This window comes from Choristoneura fumiferana, chromosome 5 (genome assembly GCF_025370935.1).
Source record: "Choristoneura fumiferana chromosome 5, NRCan_CFum_1, whole genome shotgun sequence".
In the NCBI taxonomy this organism is placed as follows: domain Eukaryota; kingdom Metazoa; phylum Arthropoda; class Insecta; order Lepidoptera; family Tortricidae; genus Choristoneura; species Choristoneura fumiferana.
In genome coordinates this window covers 5,377,677-5,392,344 of record NC_133476.1, presented here as the reverse complement: position 1 = coordinate 5,392,344, position 14,668 = coordinate 5,377,677, and the positions used below count along the sequence as shown (strand labels likewise).

General features: G+C 38.3%; 2 protein-coding genes across 2 annotated transcripts; both read right to left on the bottom strand.

The window, feature by feature from the left end:
- Nucleotides 1-581: 581 nt before the first annotated feature.
- LOC141427959 (MORN repeat-containing protein 3-like) lies at nucleotides 582-7,692 on the bottom strand. Its single transcript, XM_074087573.1, has 5 exons — nucleotides 7,479-7,692; nucleotides 7,146-7,209; nucleotides 4,884-5,131; nucleotides 3,763-3,950; nucleotides 582-1,123 (listed from the first exon to the last, which is right to left on the bottom strand). Exons 1-5 carry the CDS (start codon nucleotides 7,621-7,623, stop codon nucleotides 1,013-1,015), a joined length of 756 nt encoding a protein of 251 aa, XP_073943674.1. The 5' UTR covers nucleotides 7,624-7,692; the 3' UTR covers nucleotides 582-1,012.
- Nucleotides 7,693-9,312: 1,620 nt separating this feature from the next.
- mRpS22 (mitochondrial ribosomal protein S22) lies at nucleotides 9,313-14,513 on the bottom strand. Its single transcript, XM_074087363.1, is given in 8 exon segments — nucleotides 9,313-9,569; nucleotides 10,711-10,891; nucleotides 11,277-11,485; nucleotides 13,155-13,212; nucleotides 13,808-13,932; nucleotides 14,006-14,019; nucleotides 14,022-14,234; nucleotides 14,316-14,513. Coding segments are annotated over 8 exon segments (1,137 nt in total). The 5' UTR covers nucleotides 14,437-14,513; the 3' UTR covers nucleotides 9,313-9,353.
- Between the last annotated feature and the right edge of the window lie 155 nt (nucleotides 14,514-14,668).

Sequence of the window (14,668 nt, the reverse complement as noted above, 5' to 3'; positions counted from 1 at the left end):
ACGACGTTTTTAATTCTTTTACTAGCTTTTACTCGCGGCTTTGTTCGCGTGAACCATAGAACCATAGACATTTCAAAGAAGCAAGCAATCATGCAATTAAAGCTGCATTCAAGCACGCAGCAAGCAAGCATGCAAGTAAGCATTCAAGCAAGCATGTAATTATAACAGTCAAGGTCAATGATACCTTTACCCTTAAGTACGTCAGGCCTTCTTTGCGATAGCCTAGCCTGCTAGCCTGTTTTGTGATAGTTTAATTGAAAAGACAATTATTATTCGTAGCAAAAGACAATTTAAGATACCAAGTGTTAGCAACAAGGTAGAAAAGTGTACACCGTATTTATTTTCGACTTCGACCATAGCGCAATATAATTTATTTATTAATCAATTGTAGGTATTTTGTTTCTATGATATGTAAGTATTTTTTGTTTTGTCTATGAGTCATGTTAAGTACTTGAAATAAATTAATGTTATTATTATTATAGCTATTCGAGAGGGGAAGAACAAACATTAAATTGAAACTAATTTTGTAAACAAAATGTGACAGTCCAGACTTGCAGACGTAGAGCGCAGTACTTAGTGCGCGTTGTTTGTAACACGGAGGTGGAGCTGCTATAGGCATATGCATGTCTATGCCTTATGTATTTGGGCGTAGGTACTAATCTGATTACGAAAGGCAATAAAACATTAATTTAAAATTTTACTTAATATAATAATTATTTAACCCTCCCGCGTGCAAATGGGATTTGTTAAATCCTCTGTGATAATGTTTACTTCTAAATAATGACATTGAATATTGAATCTGTCAATTTAGGTACTATATTACTTTAGTATAAGGATTTAAGTGCATTGAATTAACCATCATATTGTGTTAGCATCGAAGCGTGGAATGTTTTAAAGATAAGTGATAAAATTATGAATAAAACGTCCGAATTGTTCACCCATGCAATAATAAAATGGTGTTAGTTAAGTATATTTACAATCGAAAGATCTGTTATGGTTTCTTGCAATAAAATCACCACATTTGGTCAATACAATGTTGTAGTTTTTTGTCGATGTCTCCTATTTTCATTTCCAGCCACAACTGGCTCTCCTCGAGGATATTTTTGGCGTCGGCTAATTCTTCCTGAAAAAGACAACATGAATCTGACTAAATAAATAAACCTTCTAATCTACCACTGGCATGGTGTTGTGGTTGGTACAGTCACCAGCACCAATATCTGAAACAACAAGCGTACATAAATATCAGATACGACTCTATTTCTAGGGCCGGAAGGACGTGTCAGATATTTTTGCACGCTCCGCTGTGGCAGATATTAATGCTAGTGACTGTTCCTGCACTTACTATGGCGCTGATTCAGTAGCGATTTTTTAAATTACACGTGAAACTTGTAAGGAAAATATCATTAAATATATGAATTGTTGTTAAATCTGTAATTAAATTTTCGAGTAGATAGGTAGGTAGGTACTTGAGCAAACAGTTATAATAGATTACGATCCACACTGATATTTTAAACTTTGATGTTTTATGTTCTGTTTTGTTATGTTTTAATTTTCTTAATGTTTCTTTTGTACCTAAATAGATTTTTGGCAGTGGTTTTGGAATCAAAATCGGTCCACAAAAGATGAGAAAGCTGCATACCTACCTACTAGTTCAAATTATAACATATTTTTACAAATGTGACAATGTTATACCTATAGGTACGGTAAAAATAATAATAATAGTTTTGTAATAATCATAATAATAAATTTTATATAGGTTGGTAGTTATCTACGTGTAGTTATGTGGATATGTTCTTATGATTTGCCTTTTGATTGGCCAGCTTGAGATAAACTTCAACGGCGTTATGACAATGTCCCAAATATTTTTAATAACGATGTATGTAATCACAGTAAGTACGTATTTAATTGTGATGAGCAACATTTGTGCCCACAACAACTCAAGGGGGAGGTTGATTGCGCCTATTTGCTCGGATTACCTTCCCGGAATGAACGACAATAAAGTACCTACAAATTTGAAATAAAGGCAGGAATAATTAGATCGTACCTTCATTATCGTTTATTTCGGGTCGACATTTACAGGTCGTACCTACAATATAACCACCCCGTTTAGGCTTCTTAAGTTGAAATAGATATTTAATGTAGGTATTAATAGGGACAAACGAACGACACAGCATTTAAAAGTTCTATTTAATTAAATGATTATAAAGGTACTTACTTTAAAAAAAAACTGAATTACATATACCTACCCACGTCCCAGATCTCGATATAGTTATGAGAGATTAATCCTGTTACAGATTGTTTGTTGTTGTTTGATATTAACTTTACCTAATCAATAGAATAAGGCGTAGTCTAGCTTTTATTTCTATCTATTTCCGTTAACTTCGACGGTTTTTAAAACAGTGGTTAAAATGGACAACTATATTTTCTGTCACTTAAATTTAGATTTGTCACTAAACTGCGATACCCTAATTATAATATCTATCCCTAAGAAATATATTAGTCATCATATCAATCAAAGCTGTCTCTAAGTATGAGTCATCAGATTAATGTAAAACTGTATCCTAAATTATAGTTTGATCATCAAAATAATAGATCTGTGACAATAAATAGATCAGTTCCTTATAATTTGATGCTTCTACCTATTCTACTAAGGCAGGTTTGGTTAGGTACGACTACATACGAGCGAAGCGAGGAGGAGTGTTAGGTAGAACTGCGACCCTCAGGGCTCGGGCCTACCCGTTGTTTAGCACCCATAGAACAAACTTTGCTTAGTTTGGGGCTGGGTTGAATTGGTGTAATTTGTGAGAGGATATTATTATTATTATTTCATTCATTGTATATCATTATCGTCAAATTTCAGTTCAAAAATTTGATGATCAATATTATTTTACAGTGATTTATAACTAATTTTTAGGTAGCCATTTTTATATTGTTTGGTGATTCAGTTTTAGTGACACATCTATTATTTTGGAACCCAATATAATTATATTTGATGATCAATATTATTATTTATTTCAGAGTAACTTTTAAATAATATTTAGGTGACCGTTTTAATATTATTATTTATTAGGTTGCCGAAAATGCATTTTTAGGTAATCAATAAAATCAGGTACCTGTTAAAAATGTTAAAATGACTTCATTATTAATTCTTGACAAATTTTTAATAGTAGTGTTATGAAATGAGGACTACTTGACAGACTGTGTAGTGATATTTCCACTAGATGGTGTTAGGATCGTGAATTCGTGAGGTCCGTTTGACTCAAAGGTCTTGCTACTACCACCATCTAGCGATAATTTACTTTAAGTTAACGGAAATATAAAAATAACACTGCATATAGGTACTCGTACATGGTGTTATGTAATCGTAAATTGATCGAACTTTCAGCTCTCATGGTGAAAAAAAATTACACTAGCGTCTAGTTGCCAATGAGCTTAAAAACATTCCAATTCAAAGGAAATTTTAAAATACTAAAAAATATCTTTTAAAGGTCGGTGGTTACTATATGCCTAATTTAAAGTTATTTTTTTATCATTAGAGGTGACAGCGGGGTGGCATCTATTGGATATTAGCAGTTGATCACTGATATATTAACCTTAGGTCCGGTTTAGACTTGCAAGAAAAATCAGGCAAGTTGTATAACATGCGAGGCCGTAAAGCCAACGAACGAATTTGTAGCGGCGAACGAGCGCCGCAATGTAAAATGTAATGCAACTTACACGATTTTTCGTGCAGATCTAAATTGGGCTTTAAGAAAAACTCACAGCAGGAATTGGATACTGCGTCGCCAAGTCGCAGAACTGTCTTATAATGATGTCGGACATTTTGGATTTGATGCAAAGGTTGTCAACCCAGCAGCCTTCCTGAAGCTGACCGGTGTGCAAGTGGTAGAATCTTCCGAGGCCGCTCTTGATGTCGTTCTCCCAGTGACCCTCATAGCGGTTGCCGTTTTCTATAATATTTTAATAGTTTATTATTTTACTTAAAACTGCATAAAAATACTAAAAAATACGACTTTTGAGTCTAAAGATGGTAAAGTTTATAGCGACATCTAGCGCCACCTAGTGAGCAAATTTAGAAACTCCATCATCCTGCACCGCCCCATTGAAGTTTCTCAACTCGGAGGCATATATGTATATACACAACTACCTACCGACGCTCTTCCCAAAGACTTCCGTCCTCAGGCGTAATATTGCCTAAAGAGGGATATCTCTATCGTGACTTACCCCCATTTGATGCACGTTCGCTTTATTAGCACGTTAAGCCAAAACTAGGTAGGTTATAAGCCATACAAGCACATGGTTTTTTTTGTCTTATTTACAATCCTATGTTAAATATGTTATGCCTGCAGGGGTACTACGAAATTCGAAAATCGAAGTTCGTGTCGTGCCGTCCCAGCCCCGCTTACATAATTTAATACGAGAGTGAGAGGGACGGTACGATACGAACTTCGATTTTCGAATTTCGTAGTAGCCCTGCTGGGGATCGAAGTCCGAAGGTAGAGCGTCGGAAATTGTTTTAAGGTCTCTACCAATGGGTAATGGGTAATGGGATGAGTGTAATGAAATGACACCGAATCATACCATGACCGTAACAGCAACGTGTCAGGCAAAAATATATATTCTTCGTATCGAGAAGTATGAGACTATACCCTAGCACGTTTCGTAATCAACGGTCGCCGTCGCGTGTCAAATATGCGTTTGCCATTTCGTTTCTGACATGTTCTTATTACGGTCATGACATGATATGATACGATAAGGTGTAGTTGTAGTGGGTAGAGACCTTTTAAGCGACCAAGTTGAGAAACTTCGATAGCGCAGGATGTTGAAGTTCCATATTTGCTAACTAGATGGCGGTACGAGTCGCTGCAATAGTTATTATTTACCTTGTACAAACATGCCCAAGCCTTCTTTCTTGCTCCTGACCCAATACCCAACATAGAAAGTGCCATTTTTGTACCACATCTTCCCAAAACCATGTCGATGTCCTCTCTTCCAGTAGCCGAAGTAGACATCCCCGTTTTCGTAGTACCACCAACCTACGCCCTCTGGCTTGCCTCGCACCCATTGCCCTCTGTAGTCGAGACGGAAAGTGCCATTTTGGAGGCGGTGGCTGAGTGAACCGAAGCCGTGTCTGTATGTATGGTAACAGTTCTTTTTTTATTTCAAGTCTAACCGGTAGATGTCAGAAGAAGCCTATTTTCGTATGTACAGTCGTACCATTTGATACATGACCCAGTAATTACAGTACACTGAATTCCCTAATCAAGCAATGTGATGTCACTATGACTTTTTCTACGAAAAGGTTCCACAGTGGATTACGATTCATTTGGTTCGATAGTACCTCGTAATTTGCCTGTTATTTACTAGATGGCGGTACACGCGCGTAAATCGAGGAAGTTCGAACATGCAAGGTCATTCAGATAGGGACGCGGCGGGTTTTTTAAGCGTAGACAACGCGCTAGACTTTTGTGTGCACGCAGAAGCTACTCTGCGTTCAAATGCGCAAGTCAGGTTACCTACCTTACCAGTCCCTATCTGTTCCTACCCATGTGAGGAAAGTGTTGCACATTTGGATGTTTTTTTATTGGACGTTTTTTTTTACCTATGGATACTATTTGATTGTTAATAAAAACAGAAGGCAAAGGCGTATCCGTTAATTCTTGCTGCAAGTCAGTGTGCTGCCATACAATGAATGAAAAAGACTTGACGGATAAGACAAGTAGGTACGTTTTATTTTTTGCGTTTTGTTTTTTTTTTTATTCGATGGTGTCCACGTGTAAAACCGTCCAAAGGTATGTGGGGAGAGGCTACTATAGAGATCTCTCTCCAAGCAGATTTTATGCATGGGGAACGAAGTTCGACGGAAGAGCGTTTCACACAATCAAAACAAGAGTTTGAATTGAGAAATTACGATGGCGCGACGCAAGATGTTGGAGGTTCTTTATTTGCTCACTAGATAGAGCTAGGAATCGCTACAGTGCAGTGCCATGATGACAGGCCCGTGTGACGACTATGGCTTGAGATTAGTTAATCCTACTAATATTATAAATATGAAAGTTTGTGAAGATGTTTGGAGGTTTGGATGTTTGTTACTTCATCACGTCTAAACCACTGAACCAATTTAGATGAATTCAGTACCTATACAGATAGTTTAAATCCCGGGGAAGGACATAGGATAGTTTTTATCCCACAAAATGGCATAGTTCCCCCGGGATAGCGATAAATGAATACTATGTGGACAGAGTCGTGGGCTATTTTTTTCGGACGGACTTCTGTTAGCCGACAGCTTTTACAGCTTACCGGAGAGAGGGCGAGCAGCCAGACGGGCCGCTCGGCAAGTAGGAATACTCAGCAAGTGGGAAACAGCTAGTTTAGTTATAATATAAACCAATCCCAAACTTGGTTCAAATGTCAAAAGGAACCTCACGATACTAGCGCCATCTAGCGATATTCCGTCTGTCAGAACACTTCATTGTATCTAGCAACACCGGAGCGCTAGGAGCGCGGCAAAGAACTTTATGAAAAGAAAACGTTCAAGATATCAGCTAGCTCTTAACCCTAAACTTGGCAGCGTATCTAATAAGATACATAATTTTAGATAATATCTTTGTATTATTTTAATTATTTTTGTTAGCTCTACAAGAATCCAACGAGCCTTGAATTGAGTACCTACATTTGTCTCAACTAGCCAAGTTAAGGGTCTTGAAAATTAAAGAGCAATACTCATAGCCCAAGCCCAACCAATTAAAAAAAATCAGCTACAGCTAACTAGTGGCTAACTAGCACCGTGAGGTAGGTAGGTACACCTGCATTAATATCTGCCACGGCGGAGCGTGCAAAAATATCTGACACGTCATCGGCTCTAGAAATAGAGTCGTATCAGATATTTACGCACACTTGGTCAGATATTGGTACTGGTGACTGTATTTTTGGTTAATACAGCGGAGGAACAGAGGCGTCCTTAGCCCATGTACTTAGCGCCCGTGTGCAATTATAACTTTAGCGTCATCTAGGAAGCGCGCGGTCAAAATAGAATAAAGGTACAAAGTGCCGCGGCCGGCGCCCCTAACACCGCTGCGCCCGTGTGCAACACACACCCTGCACTATAGGTAAAGACGCCTCTTGGAGGAAACTGAATCGCCTACCTGAAGCCATTGTACCAATCCCCTTCATACAGCTTTCCAGTGATTGTGAGGAAGGATCCTTTGCCTGCAAACAGGATTGAAACCGAGAACTATGTGAAAAATCTAAATCTACTATGAGTAGGGCTGTACAGTCACCAGCACTGATTGGATTACGTTTAAAATAAATGATTATTGTAATTGTTATCAGACATAACAAGGCGTGCATAAATATCTGATATTTTGTTTCTAGGGCCGCCGGTAGGACGTAGGTATCAGATATTTTTGTACGCTCTGTGGTGGCAGAAGTTAATGGCGGATGCAGGTGACTGTAGGTACAGGTATATTGGCTGTTACCTTCCTTTAAGTCTGAATTCCAATCGCCCTTAAATTTATCGAATCTAGAAGTAAATATGGCATGGTGTAAGCCTCTCTTAATAGATTTCTTCTCAGCGGTTACGGAGAGTACTGTAAAGTTGCGAGGATGCCTATAAAAAGGCATTTCTGTAATTTAAAAATACCTAATATAATTATAATAATCTCCTGGCAAATATTTACATTGGAAACTGACGTTGACATTGTTTTTTTGACACCATACCACGACTCAACCAGCCACGACTGCAATTTACATGTATACAGACCTTTTTGTGTTTAATACCTAATCCATCCATACTTCCATACTTAATATTATTATTATAAATGCGAAAGTGTTTTTGTTTGTATATATGTGTGTATGTTTGTCCATCATTCACGTCGAAACGGAGCGACGGTTTGACGTGATTTTTGGCATAAAGATAGTTTATGGGACAGAGAGTGACATAGGCTACTATTTATCCCGGAAAAATGCAGTTCCCGAGGGAACAGCGCGCGATAACAGAATTCCACGCGGGCGAAGCCGCGGGCAAAAGCTAGTTATAATAATAAACCATTTATTTCAGGCAACATGGCCCATACAATAAATACCTTAAAGACTAACATACTCGTTCATATAATCTCTCAAATGTATCATCAAATCTCTTTCAAATTGAGCTAATAGACGTCGTAAACGATTCCTTGGCTATTTATGCACAGGCCGTTATCCAACGATTCAGAGGCTCTGTACTACGAAGTGCAAAATTCGAACTTCGTATCTTGCCTTTTGCCGTCCCGCTGACGCTTATATTATTTAATACGAGACTGCACGAGAGGGATGGTACGATACTTACTTCGATTTCCGAATTTCGTAGTAGCTCCCCCTCTGAGGGACGGCAATCGGGCTTGCTTTACAACACACACACGTAACAAATACCCGAATGACGATTCTCCGACAGACGAAATATCGCTAGATGGCGTTAGTATCGTGAGGTCCGTTTGACATTTGCGTCATGTTTGTGATGGGCCAATCGCAAGCAAGACTAAAACGTCAAACGGATCTTACGATACTAACGCCATCTAGCGATGGGAGCGCCGAAGTTCGCATACTCTTCGCTAGTCATACCGTAATTTTTGTCCGAATCATCGTTTGTCATAATTTTTTCCCCACTGAACCTTACGTGTTTTCTGAAAATTTTAAATGGTCATCCTATAGAAAACTATAGGTTAGGTTAGGTTTGTTTTATAACAATTCTGAACAATTATTGGATTGAGAGATTAAAGAATTATGACAAACATTACATTCAGACTTCCAATAAGTACGCGAGCCGATATGGACCCTCTAGCCGCTAGAGTCTAGCGATATTTCGCCTGTCGGAAAACCCTCATTAAGAAACGGCAATAATGCGATGTACGATGAAGTAGTTGTTCTATGTGACGACTAGATGGCGCTAGAGGTAGCTAGTTCACTACTGTAATAAAATATAAAAGTCTACACATACATACACATCATCGGAACTACTCATCTACTTCTGCTGCTAACTGTACAGACAGACGTTAGGTACTCTATAAGAATAGAATTGACGAGGAGCAACCACGAAGTGTAATGTTTAAAACTTTTGCGATTCTCATTCAAAACATATTTAGTGACCACAACTACTGTACTTATTGTTAACATTACCTCGATATTTTGATCACATTGGAGCAGCCGTAGTCACGAGTCGGTCAATAAATATAGTAGTCGTGTTAAGTTTCGAAATATACATATTTTCAATTAAGTGCATCATGAGCTCTAACCATAATTCACTCATTAAACTTTCGCGAAAATAAAACAAACAACTTTACTTAACTAAACTTTATTAAACTATCACAAATCTACGTTCAAACTTTCCCGTGTGCTATTTTGAGGCCTCGGCTCAACTCCACCAGTTGCTGATAATCTTCTCTGAACCCTTGCAAGGCCAGTTCTTGCTGACTTTTCATGGCAGAATTGGCAGTGATATATTTCTGTACACATTCAATGCAGCTGTTGTCTAATAGAATGTCCTCTTCGGAGAGCTGTTCTTGCTTTTTTAACTGCACTGGCGTTGGCAGGATCTGCAAAAAAAGTTATTGGTAAAAAAAAAACAAATTTCATTTAGGGGCTGTTTCACCATTCATTGATTAGTGTTAACTGGCGGTTAGGTGTGATGCCGTCTCTATTTGTTGTGTTCGAATAGACGGAGACGGCATCACATTTAACCGTCGGTTAACGCTAATCAATGGATGGTGAAACAGCCCCTTAGTCCGTCAGTTAAACTATCAGAAAATATTGGACACTTTTTTTTTAGGGTTCCAAAAGAGTTAAAAACGGGACCCTATTGCTAAGACTCCATGTCCATCTGTCACAAGGCTGTATCTCATGAACCGTGATAGCTAGACAGTTGAAACTTTCACAGATGATGTATTTCTGTTGCTGCTGCTGAGTGGGGTCCACTTTAAACTATTCAATGTTAATTTATTTTTTACATCTAATATGAATATGTGTAAATAAATGTTTCTCTCTCTCTCTCTCAAAATACTAAAAACAGAATAAAATAAATATTTAAAGGGGGCTCCCATACAACAAACGCAATTTTTTTTTTGCCGTTTTTTGCTAATATTTATGTCTAATGTTGTATAGGTAATGTACGGAACCCTTCGTGCGCGACTCCGACTCGCACTTGACCGGTTTTGTTCTTTTGTTAATGAAACCAATAAAAATACAAATATTGAGCGCATAAAAAATCGGGAGTGCAAGCCCACGACGTCACTCTTTACTAAAGTGTACTTAGGTGTGAGGTCAAGGTCATACAGAACTTTAATTAGCTATAATGACCGTATTTTTTTGTTAAATTGACAAAAGAAAGACATATTCAATATCTTTTGAAAATCTAATTGATAGACTAATTATATATTTTTAGGAATCCAGCCAATTTAATTGAATGACGATGATGATGACATTCTGTAGTCTCTCGGCAGAGATAGGGCTCGCAGTATTTACGTTACGATCCTGAGCAGCTTTGCCAAGGTCCCTCATGTCATGGCCCATGGTCCAATGGGCCACATGTCCACATGCAGTAGAAACAACACTTTGCTGTTTAGACATGAAATACATATCATATAGCACATGCAAACAGATGGAACCGGCACAAAATATGACACATCAATTGATTTCTGCACACGAGAGGAAAAGCAGAGTATTAAACACATTACAAACCTGTTTAGCCAGTTTCTGTGCTAAATCTCCATTAGATATGTCTCTGTGTATTGCTTGTCTCGTGGCAATTAACAGGACAGCTTCTCTGACTGCACCAAACTGGAGAAGATCCAACATAAGGCTGTCAATGCTTTGGTGCCAAGTCAGGTAGAACACCAGCGGGCCAAAGTGCCTTGTGGATCTGAAATAACATTAAATGGTTCTTTACTCCGCAGCCAGCTGTGGAATAGCAAAGTCAAAAGTCATAGGTCATAAGTTAATGTAAAAAAATGGACCACTGCAAAGTTAGGTAGAAATCAGACAGTAAATGGTTTAAAAAAGTGATGCATTGCTGATAAATAATGCATGTCATGTTACAGAATTTATTCTCAGAAATATATATTTTTATATAAAGCTGTGGTGGCTCAGAGGTTCAACCTATGACCCCTCTCAAGCAGAGGATCTTGGGTTGAAATCCATAATCGCCAGCGATGGGCCCGTATGGGGACTGGGATGATGATGATGATGAATAAAAAAAAATTGTTTCTGCCAAAAAAGTATAATCTTATATGCTTTGCTTTACTGACCTCAGTAAATCATATTTATTCCGGGAATCAACATGCTGGTATGCAATACTGGTGACTCTCTGGTACGAGGGTTCATCTGGCTCATATTGGATGCATGCTCGGTCCAAGACAAACTCGTACTGATCTCGGTCTAACAAACTGTTGAATTTTTCATCATCCGTAAACATTGAGGGTTCTCTTATCTTGCGTCCTTTAATTGGAAAATATACCTGAAAGTCATGTAGAACTATGTTACATTCATCATTCACTGTTAGTTAAGTGATGGATGAATAATTTAGATTTTGTAAGTTAGCAAAACTGAAGTGAATGAGTCAAGATGACGACCAGATGGCCTAGTGGCTAGAGAACCTGACTACGAAGCTTGAGGTCCCGGGTTCGATTCCCGTGTTGGGGCAGATATTTGTATGAAAAATACGAATGTTTGTTCTTGGGTCTTGGGTGTTTAATATGTATTTAAGTACGTATCTATCTATATAATTATATTTATCCGTTGCTTAGTGCCCAGATAACACAAGCTTTGCTAAGCTTACTTTGGGACTAGGTTAATTGGTGTGAATGGTCCCGTGATATTTATTTATTTATTTAAGATAGAAATAAAATAATAAATCGCCTGTACAAAAACAACAACAACAATAACATCAAGTCAAGTCAAGAGAGGAGAGGATTGCCTTGAGTAGATGAGCGGGGTCTCGAAGACATAGACTTCGCAGATGATCTTTGTTTATTCGCAACATCACGAGAGCGTATGCAATCCAAGACCAACGACCGCGCTGAATACCCTGCGAGGGAGGGCCTGCGCATAAACTGTGAGAAGACGAAGGAGATGCGGCTTAACACCTCGTATGCGGTGCCGCTATGCGTTAACGGCGGGGCGGTTGAGCAAGTTGGCCAATTCGCATATCTGGGAAGAGTAGTCGACCCGACCGGGGGAACGGATAGCGATGTCGAGGTGCGCATCAACAAGGCGCGGGCGGCGTACGCGCAACTCAAACCTGTGTGGACGCCCACCGTAATAACCCGACGCACCAAGATCAGAGTGTTTAACTCCAACGTCAAGTCAGTCCTACTGTAGGGATGCGAGACATGGTTCGTAAGGAAGGACATCACCAATCATTTGCAGATGTTTGTTAACAAATACCTGAGGCGCATCCTTGGATTTTTTTGGCCTCGAACTATCTCAAACGCAAGACTGTGGCAAATGACTGACCAGAAGCCAGTAAGCCGAAAAGTTCTGACAAGGAAATGGCGATGGATTGGACACACACGGGCCAGGACGTCCTCGGTCCACATGGAGGCGATCAGTTGAGAAGGAGGCTGGCTCAATTGGTCTCGGCTGTGAAGAGCTGGAAGAAGCCGCGCAAGATCGAGCCAAATGGAAAACTCTTCTACGAGCCCTATGTCCCTAGTGAGGGATAACAGGAAGACATCATCATCATCAAGTTACCAAAACTGAAGTGAATGAGTCAAGATAGAAATAAAATAAAATAATAAATCGCCTGTACAATAAATAACAACAACAATAAAACCTCCAAAACAGTTAATGATTTTGATGAAATTGATTAAGTTTTGGGGAGCACAAGAGAGAAATCGAGAAGAGAACAATCTAGCTTAGCTTAGTCTTTTCTCTGGATAAACAAGTGTTTACAAGTTTAGGCTGAAATACACCCAGGTACAGACAAGAGCAAAGATATTGACACGGCCAAAGTTACAAAAATATGTATACACAACTTTATGCTCTTAATATTAAGGCCGTGTATACATATTTTTGCAACTTTGGCCGTGTCGATATCTTTGCCCTTGACTGTACTAAGGAAGTATAGTGACTTTGTTTGATGTGAAGTGTAGAGACAAGATATTTAATTAAATAACTGAACACACCTGATTTAACCTTTTTCTGATGTCATGATCGCAACTCTGGAGCGTCCCATCAGGTTGTCTAAAAATTAATTAAACATGCTGTTAATGATAAACACAACATTTCTATTGAATTGTTGACACCAATAGGAACACTAGTATGCTCTGAAAAGCAGATTCATTTTAAATTAACTGTTATTTTTCAATTTGCAATTATAAATGTATAGTTAATTAATTGAGTTGGCAAATAAGTCACACACATCATAGATTGATATTGCCATTCAACAGCTCATAAGTACAGTAGAGAAAACTGAATCACGTACCAGGGCGGAAACTGTTCATAATCAATTTTGCTATGATTTCTTTGGCAAATGTAAGGATGTCAACATGATATAGCACTAGTGTTGTGAACAACGCTCATTTCGAGGCTAAAGACTTTCGAGGCTTAATAACTCGAAAGGCCGCAAAGACGATTTCTTGCATTCATACGCGTAGAATAAGCCAAGTTAATTGTCAAATATAGTTGAGTCTTTAAGACTCTGGAGTCTTAAAGGCTCGAGTCTTTAAGCCTCGAAAATGAGCATTATCCACAACTCTATAAAGCACAAAGGTTTCTCTACTGTAGGTCAATTGATTGGTAATGATGTCAAGTAAGTACCAAATTAAAATATTCTTACCTCTCGACTATAATTCTGTGCTCATTGTCCACTCCAAAACTGATGTCTGTGAAAATGTATTTGGATGTGTCATAACCAATTAGGGCAGGATCTTGGGACAGGACGTCATGGATAGGCTGCTGGACCTGAAAATATCAAGGATTATTTTACAATTATGTAAGTAAGTATTATAAATGTTTTATACAGTGAAATATTTACTTTTACAACTGGGGCATCTGTAGAAGCGTTTCTGCCCTTTCGTTAGCTTTTGCAACTTCTATTTCAAGTTCCTCAGTTGTTAGAAATTTGTATTTGGGAGTACGAAGGACAGGAAGACCACTGCTGGTCCTCTTACGGAAAACCTTCGCCAAATCTGGCCTCGACAACCTTTTCAGTAATGCCTGGATGTCCGGTGAGAAAAACTTTGGCGCTGGATCTTTCTCCCCATCTACAACACGTACATTATGTATTGTAAAAAGGATTTTATGATCATAATAATCAGGTACCCAAAAAATTCATTACCGCTTACCGTACAATGATGGCACTAAACTTAATTTTCTTGAATAAATAAGAAATTGTTGTGAATCATTACTTCGCAAAATTATAGTTTTAGCACTAGTCTGTGCAAATTTCTTTAATAATATAGACATTTTATTAAATAAACAATATTTTGAGGAACCTAACCTATAAGCCTATAAGTTATTATAGTTTTTTTTTTAAATTTTAGTTACTAGTGAAGTCCAAGTCCTAGATAGAAATAAAAACCGATAAAGTAATACGAAAACTATTAAGGTGCGGCCACACGCAGTCGCTCGTTTGCAGCGATAAATCTGGTCACGTGACCCTATTTTGAAATTCCCGCGACTCAAAAAAGTAGCGTCA

Bases quoted from the DNA above. Each gene is read 5' to 3' on its own strand.
- LOC141427959 (XM_074087573.1), bottom strand. From the start codon at position 7,623: ATGCCTTTTTATAGGCATCCTCGCAACTTTACAGTACTCTCCGTAACC. The intron at 5,132-7,145 runs GTAGGCGATTCA...CCATACATACAG, and splicing joins GATTGGTACAATGGCTTCAG to ACACGGCTTCGGTTCACTCA. The intron at 3,951-4,883 runs GTAAATAATAAC...AAAATATTATAG, and splicing joins CTTGGGCATGTTTGTACAAG to AAAACGGCAACCGCTATGAG.